This window comes from Pelmatolapia mariae, linkage group LG18 (assembly GCF_036321145.2).
Source record: "Pelmatolapia mariae isolate MD_Pm_ZW linkage group LG18, Pm_UMD_F_2, whole genome shotgun sequence".
Taxonomy (NCBI): domain Eukaryota; kingdom Metazoa; phylum Chordata; class Actinopteri; order Cichliformes; family Cichlidae; genus Pelmatolapia; species Pelmatolapia mariae.
Genome location: NC_086243.1, coordinates 30186281 through 30202706, shown reverse-complemented (window position 1 = coordinate 30202706; position 16426 = coordinate 30186281). Strand labels below are relative to the sequence as shown.

The window sequence follows — 16426 nt, the reverse complement described above, 5'->3', positions numbered from 1 at the left end:
TCAGTGACTGTCAGACAGTTTCACTTTCTCTGAACAGAAACAACCTCTGTGCTCTGAAGGGAAACAGATCTCTGCTCTTGTTCACCTCCTACAGGAAATGAGGCTCACCAGCAACTGCATTTACACCATGTTGTTTAGACCCATCCTGATACAGACACATCTGTGAAGGGAGGCGCTAAAGAAATATTCTTACAGAGCGACCAAGAGCCAATCAAATGATGCAGGGTGTGGTATGTTTGATTATAACATGCAGTAACAAGTCTGACCCAGTTAAAGTTTAATAGTTTATCTTTTCTTGGTGCTTTGAAATTTGACAGTCAACACTCAGCGAGTTCATTTTATATTTCAAAAAGTTCAGCAAAGTTTATGATGCTGTGATGAATAAAAATAAATGACACTTTATATTTTGACATTTTCTAATCTTAGTTCATTCTCACACTTACAGAATGATGCATGGGAACAACTGACTCCACTAAATCAAACCAATGTTCAAATTAAATTACTGTACAAGACAGGCAGCAAGCTTGATTTCTTGATTATTTTTTTTTAAATAGTAAAATATATGTAAAATTATTAAAAAAAAGCAAATACAGATAGTTTTCTATTTCTACATTCTTTAGTAATTTTTCCTGTGTACCAACATGGATTTCGAAACGATACATTAATATGTGCTTAAAATGCAGACACTCAAATATAACTCTACAACTTTTTTTGAGTTAGTTTTAAACTAACTCAAAATTCACATTGAAGATACACAGTAGAAATAAGAATCAGTTTTCATGCCCTTTGTTTATTCTTTCATTTAAAATCTTTGTCGTAAAGATCATCATAATCACCCATTAACTTTCATGTACAGCTTAAATGTTTCACTACACTGTTGGCAGCAAAGATTACACAGCAAAGCCGATTAAACTAGAAGCTAAACGACTGTTCAGTCCTCTTTTGGAAGCAGTCTTTAAATGGGGACAAGCATTAACGTTTGTAACAAACTGTATCACCACCAGATGGCGATATTAGTTTGTAAGTAATAACACCTGAGACACAGCTGCTGATCGAATGATTATTTCATGGTGAGGAGATCCTCCGACAAAATGAACTTAAATACAGATTAATAACATTTTGCTAAAGATGGAAACTCACTGCAAGGACAGAGTACTGCGTTTTTTTCACTTTGACATTTTTATTTTCACATTGAACTTGAACATTTTTCTGTTATTTTGCAAATTCTCCTATTTTATATATTTCAATAGAAAACTCAGGAGAAATTCTTTGGTAAGTTAAACATTTTTTGGCAATAAAACTGTTTCTGAGGGCAAAGCCAAATATTCATCCAGTTTCACCACCTGAGAAACATTCCCCACAGCAAACAGGTTTCACAAAAGTCTTTACACGTCTCTTCTGTTAATCAGTGTCTAAAAGTGAATTGACACGTTTAAGCTGTATTGCTACTCTCAAGTGTCAGTGAAATATTGAATCTAATTTTACATGTTTTTGTTTTATGAAAGTATTTTTGTGACCTTCAGTAACTCCATATTGTGGACAAAACCTCCACCAACAGCAGGAACAGTTTCAATAATTTGCAAAACTGGACATACTCACAGGAGACAGAAAACTAACAAAATAAAGCAGGAAGTGACGCACACTGAGACTCAGACATGTGAGCTTGATACTGGGACTGGGGAATAAACAGACCTGGAGACAAAAGGACAAAACACAGATGATATCAGACAGACGACAACAGGAGAGACTAAAGACAACACAAAGATGAGACAAACACAGACTAGATATGAAAAGGGGACAAACGTGACACAAACAAGAACCAACATCTAGAAACATAAGCAACAAAACTCTCAAAGACTGAACATAACTATTTCATAATTCTGAAGTATGAATAAAATGTCCAACAAACTCAAAAACCTGGGTCAAATACCAGGAGCATGACAGCCAGACATTAACCTTTTTCATTGAAAGGTATTCTGTAAAGTTCAGTTTTCAGATTCCACTTGGTGAGTCTCTTAAAAGCACCTGAAGGAAACTTCAGATTTTCTTCCTGTTTCTAGGGCAGAATGATGGTCTTGTGTTATCAAACCTCAGGCTGGTGCCTCCAGTGTCCATGCATGCAGAAGCTTCTGGTTCATGTGTCAAACCATCCAAAACAGGAGTTTCCAAAGCTGCCGGGGTGCAGTCTGTTCAGTGTTTCATGTCATCCCTGCAGAGCCAGACAGGAGCACCAGGCCTCCTATTTTCAGTCAAGGAAGGTGAGACAAAACCAGTAACCATAGTGCTCTGTGTCAAATATTTTCTATTCTATTGTTTCTATTCTATTCTGTCACTGTGTGTTAACCCTGTGCAGGGTGAACGCTGCCTTTTGCCCAGTGAAACCCGAGGTTGATGGATGTTACTGAGTATTACTAATCACGTCACAGAATCTATAAGACAAACTCATTTTACACTGTGGGCCACTTACAGGTAACTTTGATCATAAGTGGGCCGGACATGTGAAGCTGCCTGATTAATGTGAAAAATTACAGAAAAGTTCTGGTAGTTGATTCCCCAGACTGTCCTGTAATTATAAAATATAAAGTCTTTCATTAACTTAAAAATAATGTCCTATTTTTCAATGACTCCACTATAAAAAAAAAGGAAAAAAAAAGAAATAACTTACAAATTTAGTGGAAAAAAAACAGGAACTTTAATTGTTTAACTGTCACCTAATGACTTTGGTGTAGTATGAAAAGCAACTAAGGGGGATTCTTTATAATGTCAAGAAAACCTAAAATTGCTATTATCATTATTATTAGTAGTGATAAATGTTAAAATTCTATGCATTTCACATTTTCCAGTTTCTGGAGGCTGATTCTGGTCCCCATGCTTTATGTTTGAAACCTTTGTTATAAGGGATCTAAATATAATAAATGAGGAATAATCATCGCCTTTATCAGAAAATAATTATATTGCTATACAACATGTACAGGTACAATTTAATAAATTTTAAAAGATTTCTTGCAAAAATTAAGACATAAGTGAAGTGATTATATTGTATTAATAGAAAAAAATACTTGACATAAATAGAAATTAATTACAAATATTAATTAATTAATTACAAATTCCTCCAGCCAACCTACAAAAATACCTTGCAGATAATTGTAGGCCCCTGCAGGTCAAAAAGGATGTCGCCTTATAGGAAAGTCTTATTTGGTTAATCTGCTCTTTATTTTCTCAATTAATCACTTCACCAGCTGGTCTAAGGAACTGATCTGTTTCATCCAGCCTTCAGTGCAGTACACACTCCAACATCCACAATGAAGCAAAGCAATAAAGAAAAGCTGCAAGATTGAGATTTGAGGAAGCAGAAATAGAGAAAAAACTATTCAAATCTATTCAAACAATAAACTCAGTCATTAAAATTGAAGCAGATTAATTTTCTGGCTGTAAATTAACTGATTCATCTCATAATCATTTGAGCTATTCTGCTGTTTTTGTTTTTATTGAATGAACTGAGTTTGACAGAGCAGGTGAATTTAAGTAAATACTTTCCATTTTCATGTATAAGCTTTAAACTGGAGATGTGCTGATAGGACTGCAGGAGAAAAGAGCTCGTCTGTAGTCTGTGGCTTCTTTTTTTTTTTTTTTTTTTTTGCCTGTCCCGTTTGGCTCTTTTGCCATCAGAATTATTGTCTAAAGGCGAAGAAAGATGCCCAACGGATTTACTTTACCAAACTGACCATCCCAGCCTTGCCGTAATGGTCCATTTGATTCACCTTTTATTATTTATTTTATTTTCATTTGCTGAATCCGGGACAGACTTGATTGGGGGAAAGAAAGGGGAGAAAGAAAGAGGGAAAGAAAAACAACTGAGAAGAGGGACGGGGGAAAAGGGCAAAAAACAAAAACCAATAAAATAAGCAGACAAAAAATACATATATCGATCACCTGGATCACCTGTTGAGAAAGAAAAAAGAAAGCAAGCAGAAGAAAAGGAGAGCAACATAATAAACAACATCACAATGATATATGGGAATATGACAGTAAATACTAAATATTAAACATTATTGTGCAGCACGTAAGATCGACAGTGCACAGTGTGCTTTGAGGTAGGAGCCAAAAAGGGTGTAGTTTGTGTGTGTGAGCACCCATGTGTACACCTGTGAGCATGAGCGCGCTTGTATTTAAAAGGTTCCTTAATGTAATGATCTGCTAGAGGGTGTGGGGGGCCACAGCCCCGTCCTCCAGGGCATGAAGCAGGTATGGAGGAGATCAAAACTCCAGACATCCAGAGGCCCTCAGAACACAAGAGACCAAGGAAGACCAACAGAGGGGCAGCTGCGCCACTATCCCAGAAAGAGCTGAGGAGAGTCCCAGATGAGGGGTCACTCAGCAGCCGTGGAGCAAAAGCCAGGGGGGGTTGCAGTGACGTGCCCGTGAGCTCCGCCGGCAGCCAGCTGTGCCTGAGTGACCGAGCCCCAGGCCGAGAGGCTGAGGGCACTCCACCCCCGAAGTGGCCCGAGCGAGCCCCAGGCTCCAGGCCCCGATAAGCAGCCACCAAGGAGTGAGCCGGTGTGTACCTGGACGCCCACCCCCGGACACAAAGAACCACCAACGCACCGATGTCTGAGGGCGTCCGCCACCGGCAGGGGAAGTGGTGGGGGGAGATAGGCCTCCAAACCTTGGAGGACCTGAGATGTCCCCAGAGAGGTGGCGTCTGATACCCAACCTGACATATAGACACAGACATACAGGCACACTCAAATACAAACATCCATTCCCACCCTCATGCTCTCATATACAATTACTCAACACTCACCCAAAGTGGAGACAGACATAAAGAGACGCTGTACACACAATCACACTCCCCAAGCGTACTCTAAGAACCGGGTCTAGGTACCCTTGCCCCTGGAAGGGGAAACTGCTCCCAGACCCAGGTAGTGTTACCCTTTTTCCCTGGGATGGAGAAAAGCAGACCGCCCCGACTCGGCAGCAGCAGGGAGGCCCCACACACCAGACCTCAGTCGGACGGCCAACTCCTCCTCCCAGCCCCCCCGCTCCAGCAGGCCGCAGAGAACGGGGGTGTGTGAAGACTCCAAACCCTCCCTCCGCCCGCTCATATGTAGTGTTGATGCATGTGTGTTCTAAGGTGCATTTAAAACCCAGGAGGGCATGGAGCTACCTGCCAGAGAGCAGCAGGTAAGCGCATAGCCCCTCCTGATAGCCCTCAATGTCTACGTGTATTTAAAATTGAGAGGTGGGCAACGACGCCAGGGGTGAGGTGTACACCCTGATGGTAATTTGGAGTCCGTGTAGCGTGCCCACCCCCAAGATCCTATATGTATGTGTAATGAGAGTGTGAGTAATGTGAATGTCTAAGTTGTGGGATAAAATTGAGGTACCGGCAGCCATTAGGGGACAGACGGGGGGATGCCTCCCCTGCACCCTGGTGACACACCTTTACCCCAAGGCCCTGCATGTGTGGGTGATTGTGATGGAGCGGGAAGAGGGAGGCAGCTGGAGATGGGGAGGAAAGGAAGGGTGGGGCAAGTGACCCTTCCCTGGGGCCAGCTCCCCCGCTGACCCCAGTCTAGAGAAATTTTCTTAGGGTGGCATGAGGGTGGCAAAGAAATCAAATGGGGTGGCAAAATCAAAGCCTTTTTTTTCAAACACATATGACATATATATGGTTATATATGGTTAAACTAATTCAAATGCAGTAAGTATACATGTTTTTCATATAGTCTATAACTTAATTATTGTCTGTAGCCCACATAATTACACACTTTAGTTACATAAAACATGTGAGTTTTGATCTTATGTACTGTATAGCCTGTATAATAAATAAATATGTAGCCTAATGAGTATAAAATCCAGAAAGGTACACAACATGGGGCGGTTCATTTACAAACGCAAGTCTAACTTAAGTTTGACACTGTTTTTTGTTAGAAAACAATCACGTTGTTACAGCTTAAATTACACAAAATGTCAAAAATCTGCACTGTCATGAACAAAAATTTAAACCTAATTTTTCATGATTTGTTGGATTAACCCACTGAGGTCTGAAATACAACTGCCCATTTTTGACTCCTTTTTGAGTTTACGTTTGTATTTCACCCTCAGATTGTTTCATTTTAATTTTTTTCCCCTTGCCTTGTTTGGTATCATTCTTTTCAGCTCAACTGAATTTAGTTGTGTTTTCACTGACATACTGCATTAGTATTACTGATCTGAAATCACACAAACAACTTAAAATCCTAGAAGTATGTTTTTACTGTAAAAAAGCCCCAGACATGTTGAGTCAATTTTTATAACTTGAAATGTACATTTTGTCAACATATACAACTATTTATCTAAAAATGCCGCCAATACACCTGCTGTTTTTTTTCCATTTTGTACAACCATTTAAAAATATTACTAAAACTAAAATGAGAGAACAATCAGGTGTTGCAATAAGATGCCCCACAAATGATGTGTGCCAGTTAAAAAAAGAAAGTTTGTCCACCAAAAGACAGAGGAGAACAGCACAGGGATAAACCCGCAGGCCTGACAACAGCAGGTGTATCACTCCGCTGGTTTTCTACTTAGTGACAGTGTTTACATTGCAAATGTGCCTTTGTGACATTCATTAGTGCCCTCACTGACACACAAAACAAAACGACTACACAACAGAACAACTACACACACTAAGTATACACTCCACACTAAACGTCACAAATCTCCCACATCTAAAAACTCTCTCTCACTCGCTCGCTCTATCTCGCTGTCGTTACCGTCACTCCCAAAACTTTTCCCTCTTCCTACGTGTTGACTTTTTTTTAAATTGGTCGACATGGTGCATTTTTTTCCCGATAGGAAACGTGGCTTTTTTCCCTTTCTTTACTGTTTTCGCGCTGTCCTTAGAAAACGCTTAAAACACACACACAAAAACGTGACGACAGTATTTAGAAAAAAGCGTGGCTTATATATATTATCATAACTCTGGATTTACTGGCCTGTAATTAAAATTTAAAAACTTTGAAGCCCGAACTTTTAATGTGGGCTGAAATAGAGACTCAGTGTGGCTGCAGCTTGTTGCTATGTCAGCTTAGATCAGTCATGTGATTTGGAGGTGCAGCGTGTGCATGACCACAGAGGGTTAATAACACTCACCTTCCTTCCATTTCCAGAGTGTAACAACCGACCACCTGTGTAAAATCCGTAATTCCCATGGTGTTGTTCAAAATGTGCTCTGGCACAATCATAAGCATCGCTTGCTACTGAAAACTAGAAAAAAGACGGTCCTGCTATGGGCTGAACCATTTGTTAATGGTGGAGGGGGGGAACACTATGCAATATATTCAGTTTTAGCATTTATATTCACTGTTGACTGTAACTACGCTCAAACTGTTAATGCTATCTTATTTTAATAAACAACACTGTCATATGCAAAACTGGGGTGGCACTTGGGGTGGCAAGGGATCATTTTAGGGTGGCACTTGCCACCCCATGCCACCCCTTCTAGATCCGCCCCTGTTGATCAATGCCATGAGCTTCAGTCTTCCTGGTGTTTCTTAAATGAAGCCTCTCTCAGTGGGTCAACAGAACTTCTGGCACAGGACATTTGTGATGAAAGAAAGGGAAGAAGTTTCTCCAAACCTCTGGACACAGGAAAACCAGCTTAGTCCTGATGGTCTCCCTCACTAGTTTCTCTCCAGGGTGAATGTAGCTGTTGATATAATATGGACTCTATTATTAAATGAAAAGGACAAATTAGACTACACTACTGAAACCTTCTGCTGGTGTTTTTAAAGTCTCCATGTTACCAGGCTGTAGAGGGCTCTGAAGATTTAAACAGTTTTAGATCCATTACACTCACAGTCTTATGTTAAAATCTCAAAGGACAGCATTATATTTTTGATATTAACAGTAACTCTGGGCCTCTGTAGAGTGTGCAGACGATCTCATTGCTGTCTAAAAATGGATAACAAAACCTAAGAAGTGCTGAATCCCTCAATAACACAGACTATTAGAGTAACAGGTGTGTAGCATCGCTAACTAGCTAGCAACAAGCCTCCAACACAGTGCGTATGCTAGCGGCTAATCTAGCAAACGAATTAACAACAGAGTGATTTTAGAACTATAACATGATAAGCTGTGTGTCTTTTTTATAACAGTGACATGGTTGTATTTATCTTAATTAAACAAGTCGTCAGTCGCGGTAAACCAGCAAAGAACTCGAGCAACCGGGCTACGTAAAAAGTGTAGAGGGGCGTCTTTGCGGTCACGTCCAGCAGGTGTCTGGGCGCGAGCGTTACACAGTCACTCAGCCTCAAGTCACTACTGCGCCGACTCTGGCTCCAAAAATGCAAGATGGCAGCCTCCACAAGCGGGGTATTTTGGCTTCATTTTTGCACAATGGGAGGAGGCGGTGTCGCGTCGTCCATGTTTTCTACAGTCATTGGTCACGAGGATAACTATCACAACTTAGAAGTAGGTTTGCAGGAGACCCTCCCCCATGTGTAGCTGTAAAAGTAAGAAAACCAGAGGCCAATGGCCCAGTGGAAACTGGCCAAATGGAAGTAGAGTGGGGGTCTCAGTGCTTGTAATCTGTTAACTATGTTTTGTAGAGGAGCTTGGTGTAGCTTGGGTGAGGGGAGATGGACTGGCAGGGAGTCACATGCAGAGAGACAATTACACATATGCACACACACAGGTACGCGCACATGCAGGCACTTACATGCTCGCACACGCACAGTGTTTTGGGATTACGACACACCATGTGGGTTTTACGATGGGGGGTCGCTTCTCTGTTTGTAACAGACAAACGGTTGAGATTTTGCAGAGGAATTGCCGGGCCCTGTACATCTCCGTTCTAGAAGGCATGAGTGAAGATGAATAAAGGATTTGTGAGGTAACTACTGAGTTCCGGTGTCGTCTGTGGAGGCCTAAGAACTGGGGTGAAACTGCTAAACGCAACACATGTTAATAGCGCCTTAAGATTTATATCATAGTTTATAATATAGCATGTTTATTTAGGAAAAAGCCTATTTATTTTAGTATAATGGTGTACAATTCTTACCTTTGTCCATAGAAAGTCCACATGAGTCCAGATTTCCAAGGGCACAGCTCACGTGGGCGTTGTCTGTGATAGAAGTTATCCAAGTTAACTTTAGCTAACCAAGTCAGACACTGAGCACCTGGATCGACGCACGTCAGACTCTGGGCAGCACCCATCATGCCTCTGAAACTAAAAAGCGGTCGTTCATCAGCTGTACAGATGATACTTAAAAACTGAAAAACAAACTGTCTTGATGATGAAAATAGTGGGTCTGCCCAGGTGTTTCCCTGATGAGCATCCTTAATAAAGACAAAAACACAACTTTATTTACCTTTGTCATTTTGGCTAAACACAATTTTACATATATGATCATAAAACAGGACACAGAAACTGTAATTGCTGACCTCAAATCAAATGTGTATGTAGACTGAGTCTGTTTGATGTTTGCTTTTATATCTAATCTTTGCCCTCAAACCTTTAAACAGCAGCGAGTCTCCAGCTGAGGAAATAAAAACTCAAACTGTCGGAGCAGGTTTGATCATTTCGATTATTTATGAGCTGGAAGTGCCACATTTTCACTCAGTCTTTAATTTTGTGATTCATTAATGTGTAAATGTTGTTCTGTTTGTTTCTAATCTGCTGCTGAGTCTTTTACGCTGATGGAAATGCAGATAACACAGAACACCCAGGAACATCTGTTCAACCAATCACATTGAACCCACTTTGATCTGCAAAAAACTGAAGCGTTCATCTCTTTTACAGCAGTGTTGAGTTTAACTGATATATTTTTGTGTTCTTTATACTGCAGATTTTCACGTCTCCGGAATAGCTGGCACTAATAAGGATGATTTTTTGTAAAAGAATATCGATTTGACCCATGAATTAGATCGTAGATGACCATTAGATTAGTTTGACACACTTTCATGTGCCCGCACTGGGAAACCCTGGGTTAACTTAGAGAGCTAATAACCAGCTTTGTGTGACGGTTTATCCTGGTCCCAGAGTTAGGGTCAGTGATTCCAGATAACGGAAAGATATCCTTAATATACTGATGTTACTCCATGTATACAGGGCTCTAGACAGCAGCTGGACTGCCTGTTTACCCTAATGATAAATATTCACAATGAAAATATTAGTTGAACATTGTGAAGTCTGTATGTGTTTCATAGTGTCGAACAAGCTTCGTACAGTTAAACCTAACAGTTACTACATGACGGAAACACAGCAGAAATTTCTGGCACAACTTGACCTACTTCCAAGGTGCGTGGAGAGGATGAAAAAATCACAACACAGGAACTCCAGCAACACTCAAAGGGAAGAGGAACAACTTTATTGACTGACCAACGGGTATCGGCTTGTGGCCTTCATCAGGGTCATGGTCACACAGGTCACGCTGATTACTAAACAAAAAGCACAAAGATCAGATGTTTATCAGATTTATTTGCTCTCTCTCCTCTGTTTTTAATATTAGTTATAAATTAGAATTGGTGACTGAAACAAGTATGACACATATGAACATCAGGAGATAAAGACGCAATAGATACAACCTCAGTAAATGAAGTCAGTGTTCAACCTCCGAGAGGTGACAGTCAGCGGGGGTTATGACAGTTGTGTACTGGGATCTGCGCTTTGTCAGCAGTATAACAGCTGGACTTCTTGCGAGGCGAGCGGGTCTATCACGGGCTTTGCCATGAGACTGGGCTGGGCAGACATCTCCAAAATCATCGAAGCACTTTTGCAAAGAGACTCCATCTTGACAAACTGACCAGATATCTGAAGATTAAACCACTACATTCTCGGCAAAAAAAATTAAAAGCGTATTTGGTGACACACAAACAGGGTTTTTCAAAGTACAGTTCAATTATTTTCTACAGGTTCGCAGTTGTTGTTAACAAACGTCCACTAAAAAGAATGTCCACCAGCCCAAAGCAATGGTTTTGATTCGATCAGAGTTTACCCCTGCCCTCACTTTGATGGGTGAGGCTGACAGATAAAATAAGTTAATGAAGACAACCACAAGGTCACGAATGCCAAAATGAATTAAATACATAATTAATTAATTAATTAAATGTTTTATTAATTTAAAATATTTAAATAAATAAATAATTAATTTATTAAATGTTTTTAATGAAATGAATGGGCATTTATTTAATATTTGAAATATTTGTTTAATGAATTAACTCCAATTTTCATTAATGTAACATTTATTTAATTATTTAATGGTGTATTTAATTAATTCATTTTGGCACTCCTGGCCTTCCTTGCACTTCATGACACTTTATAATGTTAGTTCCTTCCCAAACTTTGGGAATGAGGCATGGGAACAAGTGTCTCCAATAAATCAAACTAATTTTTACATGCGATTGTTCTACATAAGGGGATTATAGATTATTTGATTTAATAGTTTAAATTTTGCCTGTGAATACAATCACAGTGGATTTAAAATCATAACATGAATATTTAATTCATGTGAAGATATTTAGCTTGAATTTGAGGGATTTAACAAAACTTTTGCATTACATTTTTTTTAAAGTTAAAAAATAAACCTGTAGACCCAAAGCTTTTCTCACTGCAGTTGTATTGTGCAGTTACAGCAGCATCCACAGTTTTGTAAAATTTTGGTGAATTGTTGTATTGTTTGGTTCCATTATTTAAATTTGAAAAAAAAAAGTTATTATCCATTAATATATGATCTGTTTTATTGTATTTATTAACAGTGCAAGCAGTTCACTCATTCATTACAGAGACTACACCCTCATGAAGTCTGTTTCTGATTAATTGGTCCGAAACATTCATCAGTGGCCTCCTGGAGATCATTTTGTAGCTCTGGCAGTGCTCATCTCGTTCGTCCTGACACAAAGGAGCAGATACGGGTCCTGCTGATGACTTAAGGACATTTAATGGCCCTGTCCAACACTTTTTTTTTATAGTAACTTCCTGTTACTTGGAATCTCCTCCATGCTCTTGAGACTGTGCTGGGAGTCAAAGCAAACCTTCTGACAATGGCATGTATCGTTGTGCCATCCTGGAGGAACTGGACTACACGTGAAAACTCTATCCAGGTATCACCTCATGCTATCAGTAGTGACTTGATGCTACATGAAAGTGTTTTTATTTTTTGAGCAGTGCATTTAAAAAGCAAAAAAGAATTCTGTCAAGAACCAAACTAAATGTAAACTCAAGTTCAGGACACCAGAATAAAAGTTCAACAGGTGTATTAAAGCCACAAACAATCAGCAAAGACTGAATTATGAATATTTTGGTGTCTTCTTTCTGAGTGGGGCGAGCGAGTGGGGCAGGCAGGTGAATCCAAATAGATTTCCTCCATGTGTTTCTCTGCACAGGTTAGCAAATATGAAGAAGCTCAGAAGAGAAACACTTAAGTCTAAAAGAGAAAACTGAATTTCTCATAAACCCCAAAACACAGAACATGATGGTCAAACTACACGACCAAAGTAGGAGCAACAATCTGGCAGCAACTGAGAGAAATCTTTAGCCTTGAGTAGTAGATGAGTCATCACCGATGAGTGATTACTAGTGATGGGTTGTATCGTGCTGATGCTTCAGACCGTGTGTCGAGAAATCTTGAAACTCCTTAGTTCCAAGATCCTTAGTTTGTGGTTTTTTTGGCCGTGTGACGTCACCAATGATGTTTGAAGCCTTGTTGGTTCAGGAAGTGTTTCGAGTATTGGTGCGATTTATGAATGTATAAATAGCTCAATGGATCCACTGACACTCTGTGGGTTAGTGTGGGCGATTTGTTGGCTTGTGGATGATAAAGAGGTGAATTGTGTTAAACTGCTGCTTATTTTGATGGAGCCTGTCAGAAAGAGAAAGTTCCCCCGCGTGGGAACATTTTGATCTGATTTCTCCCAATAAGGTAAATACACTTTCATCAATATTATTACATTTATTTCATTTTTGTTATGCAATGAACTACATATTTTATCAGCTTCCATTCTATTGTCATGTTACACAGCCTCAATACACCAAACAAAAACTGAAATTGTATTTATATGAATGATACATGCATTTAAGATGAATTTATTTCTTTTACGTGGCAGTCATTCCCATGACTGCATTCTTACAGGAGACTTTGGAGTGTTTTACAAATTGATCAAAATGACAGGAAGTTTATGCCCATCCTTTAATACTTTTGGATGAGGTAACATCAGGCAGCAGTCACATGCACGTTTGTGCCGTACTTGCATAAGTTGATCTCTGCACATCCAGAATATGCTCACCTCATGGACCTGAAACTTTTCTGTCCATAATGCACTCCAAGGCACACGATCTCACATGTGAGGTAAACCTAAGCAGCTCCTTAGACTACCATGAGCTGGATGACTGAGAACCTGCACAGACATCTGTGAGGTAAACATATTTTTCTGTGAGCATCATTAAGTCAACTCTAGGTTTCATGTGCTGATTCAGGAATCTTTACATTTATTCTGTTTTAGAGCAGGTGGAGAGGGGGAACCAGATGGGAGCAGGTTCCACTTTGGGTGAGGAAGTGGAATAAGTGATTACCTTTTTGTCTCAGCTTGTCATCACCGTCACCGTTACTGTTTCAATGCAGCCAAATTCAGGATGTAACTGACATGATTTTCTCTGGTTGTTATGAACAAGTCTAACACTGTGGTTTAAATGTGGCACATATGCTTAAAAATCACAGAGCGACTGCTGAATCTTCTGCTCTAAACATGAACTCTGAACTTTGTGATGCTTCAGGAGGAAAACTGCTTCAGTTATTCTCTCAGATTAGTTTCATATTTTCTGCATCAGATTTGAGTGAGATCCTGGAATGAAGACAGAAGAAAAGACTTTGTTCAAAGTTTGATTTATAGTTAAACCTTCCAGTTTATTCACACAATAAAACATCAACACAATATATGAATTCATTCATTAAAATCACAGTTTTTCCTCATTTGTTTGATGATTTTGACAAAAACAAACACAAACACACACACATGGTCTGCCATACTCATAAAGAGAAATGTCGACATTTTTCAATACAAATATTCCAGAAACATTTAGAGGATAGAGAAGTTTACATTTTTATGTGCAGAAATATTTTAGTAAATCAAAATGATGATGAGCAGTGATAGCCTCCATAAACAGTCACAGGAAAGATCTCCTTTAAAAACTCAGAAACATCAAGAGAACAACTAGAAGATGTGGAGGTACCACCCATAATGTTTGACTGACAGCTGATCTCTGTGCAGAAATGATGGAGAGAAAATAAAATGAAACTCAAATACAGATTTAAACCCACAATATGAAAGACTTCAGTCTATTTCACTTTAATCAACTCAGCAGTGTCTCCAACTGCAGTGTAGTAAAACGTCAGTCCAGCATAGAGCGGCTGAGTGAATGTGGTCTGGACTCTGTGGAGGAGAGTCATGGTTTCAGAGACGCTGTAGAAGGACAAAATACCTGCTCTGTGATCCAGGTACACTCCTACTCTGGAGGAACGAGGACCTGAGACACGAGTTTGGATTTTATTGTACCAAAATATATAACTGTTGTTGTTACAATCTAATGACCAAGATTTGTCATTATGTCCAAATCCGAATTCATTACCCAATCCTTTTCTGCTGATATTCTTGTATGCGACTGCTACATTAACTCCTCCCCCTCTCCACTCCACCTCCCAGTAACAACGTCCAGTCAGACTCTCTCTACTCAGGACTTGAAACCAATAAGTGAATCTGTCTGGATGATCAGAATAAGACTGTTGTTGTTTCACTGCTGTTGCTTTTCTGTTCCCCTCTGATAATAACAGCTGTTTGTGTGCTGTGTTTGGATCCAGTGTGATTTCACATGAATATTTTAAGAATTCAGCTCTGGTCTTTGGCTCTGGTGGATCTGACAGTAAAACATCCACTTCAGTGACTGTCAGTGAGATGTTTGTCCATTCCTCTCTCAGAATGTCCTGTAGTTTATCTCTGACCTCTGACACAGCTGCTGTCACATCCTCAAAGTAGCTCAGAGGACGGATATTGATGCTGGATGAGTCTGTAGACTCACTGAGTGCTGACAGTGAGGGGTAGTTGTGTAGAAACTGGATGTGATCCTCTGTGTGTGAGAGCTGCTTCAGCTCAGCATCTTTCCTCTTCAGCTCAGTGATCTCCTGCTCCAGCTTCTCCTCAAGCTCTTTGACTCGACTCACTTCAGTTTCCTGCTGGGATCTGATCTGCTGCTTCACATCAGAGCTTCTTTTCTGGATGAGATGGATCAGCTCAGTGAAGATCTTCTCACTGTGCTCCACTGTTTGATCAGCAGACTGATTGATGGCCTCCACCTCCTGTTGAAGCAGCTTCACATCTTTCTCTCTGTCCTGGATTCTCTGCTGGATGTTTTGTCGACTCACCTCCAGCTCTCTCTGCCTCTCAGTCCTTTCTGCTGCAGCTGAGACTGTGTCGTGGCCTTTATGTTCATCCACAGAGCAAAGATAACAGATACTCTGCTGATCAGTACGGCAGAACATCTTCATCACCTCATCATGACGAGAGCAGATGTTCTCCTGGAGCTTCTTGGAGGGCTCCATCAGTTTGTGTTTCTTGAATGGAGGTGAATCATAATGAGTCTGAAGGTGTTTCTCACAGTAAGATGCCAGACAGAATAAACAGGACTTGAAGGCTTTCATTTTTCTTCCAGTGCAGACATCACAGGCCACATCTTCAGGTCCAGCATAGCAGTGATCAGCAGGAGCAGCTTGGAGTCCAGTCTTCTTCAGCTCCTCCACTAAATCTGCTAACATGGTGTTTTTCACCAGGAGAGGCCTCGGTGTGAAAGTCTGTCTGCACTGAGGGCAGCTGTAGATTTTCTTCTTTTCCTCTTCATCCCAGAAGCTTTTAATACAATTCATGCAGTAGCTGTGTCCACAGGGAATAGTCACCGGATCCTTCAGTAGATCCAAACAGACTGAACAGCAGAATTTTGTTTGGTCCATTTGATTCATGTGCTGTGCCGTTTCACCGTCTCTCAGTGACTGTCAGACAGTTTGACTTTCTCTGAACAGAAACAACCTCTGTGCTCTGAAGGGAAACAGATCTCTGCTCTTGTTCACCTCCTACAGGAAATGAGGCTCACCAACAACTGCATTTACACCATGTTGTTTAGACCCATCCTGATACAGACACATCTGTGAAGGGAGGCACTAAAGAAATATTCTTACAGAGCGACCAAGAGCCATTCAAATGATGCAGGGTGTGGTATATTTGGTTACAGCATGCAGTAACAAGTCTGACCCAGTAAAGATCAGCAAAGTTTAGGATGCTGTAATGAATAAAAATAAATCAAACTTTAGATTTTGATATTTTCTAATCTTAGTTCATTCTCACACTTACAGAATGATGCATGGGAACAACTGCCTCCACTAAATCAAACTTATGTTCA

General features: G+C 40.2%; 1 protein-coding gene across 1 annotated transcript; it reads right to left on the bottom strand.

Moving 5' to 3' along the window:
* Window positions 1-14095: 14095 nt before the first annotated feature.
* On the bottom strand, window positions 14096-16010 carry LOC134617616 (tripartite motif-containing protein 16-like). Its single transcript, XM_063462919.2, has one exon. It carries the CDS (start codon window positions 15987-15989, stop codon window positions 14319-14321), a length of 1671 nt encoding a protein of 556 aa, XP_063318989.1. The 5' UTR covers window positions 15990-16010; the 3' UTR covers window positions 14096-14318.
* Between the last annotated feature and the right edge of the window lie 416 nt (window positions 16011-16426).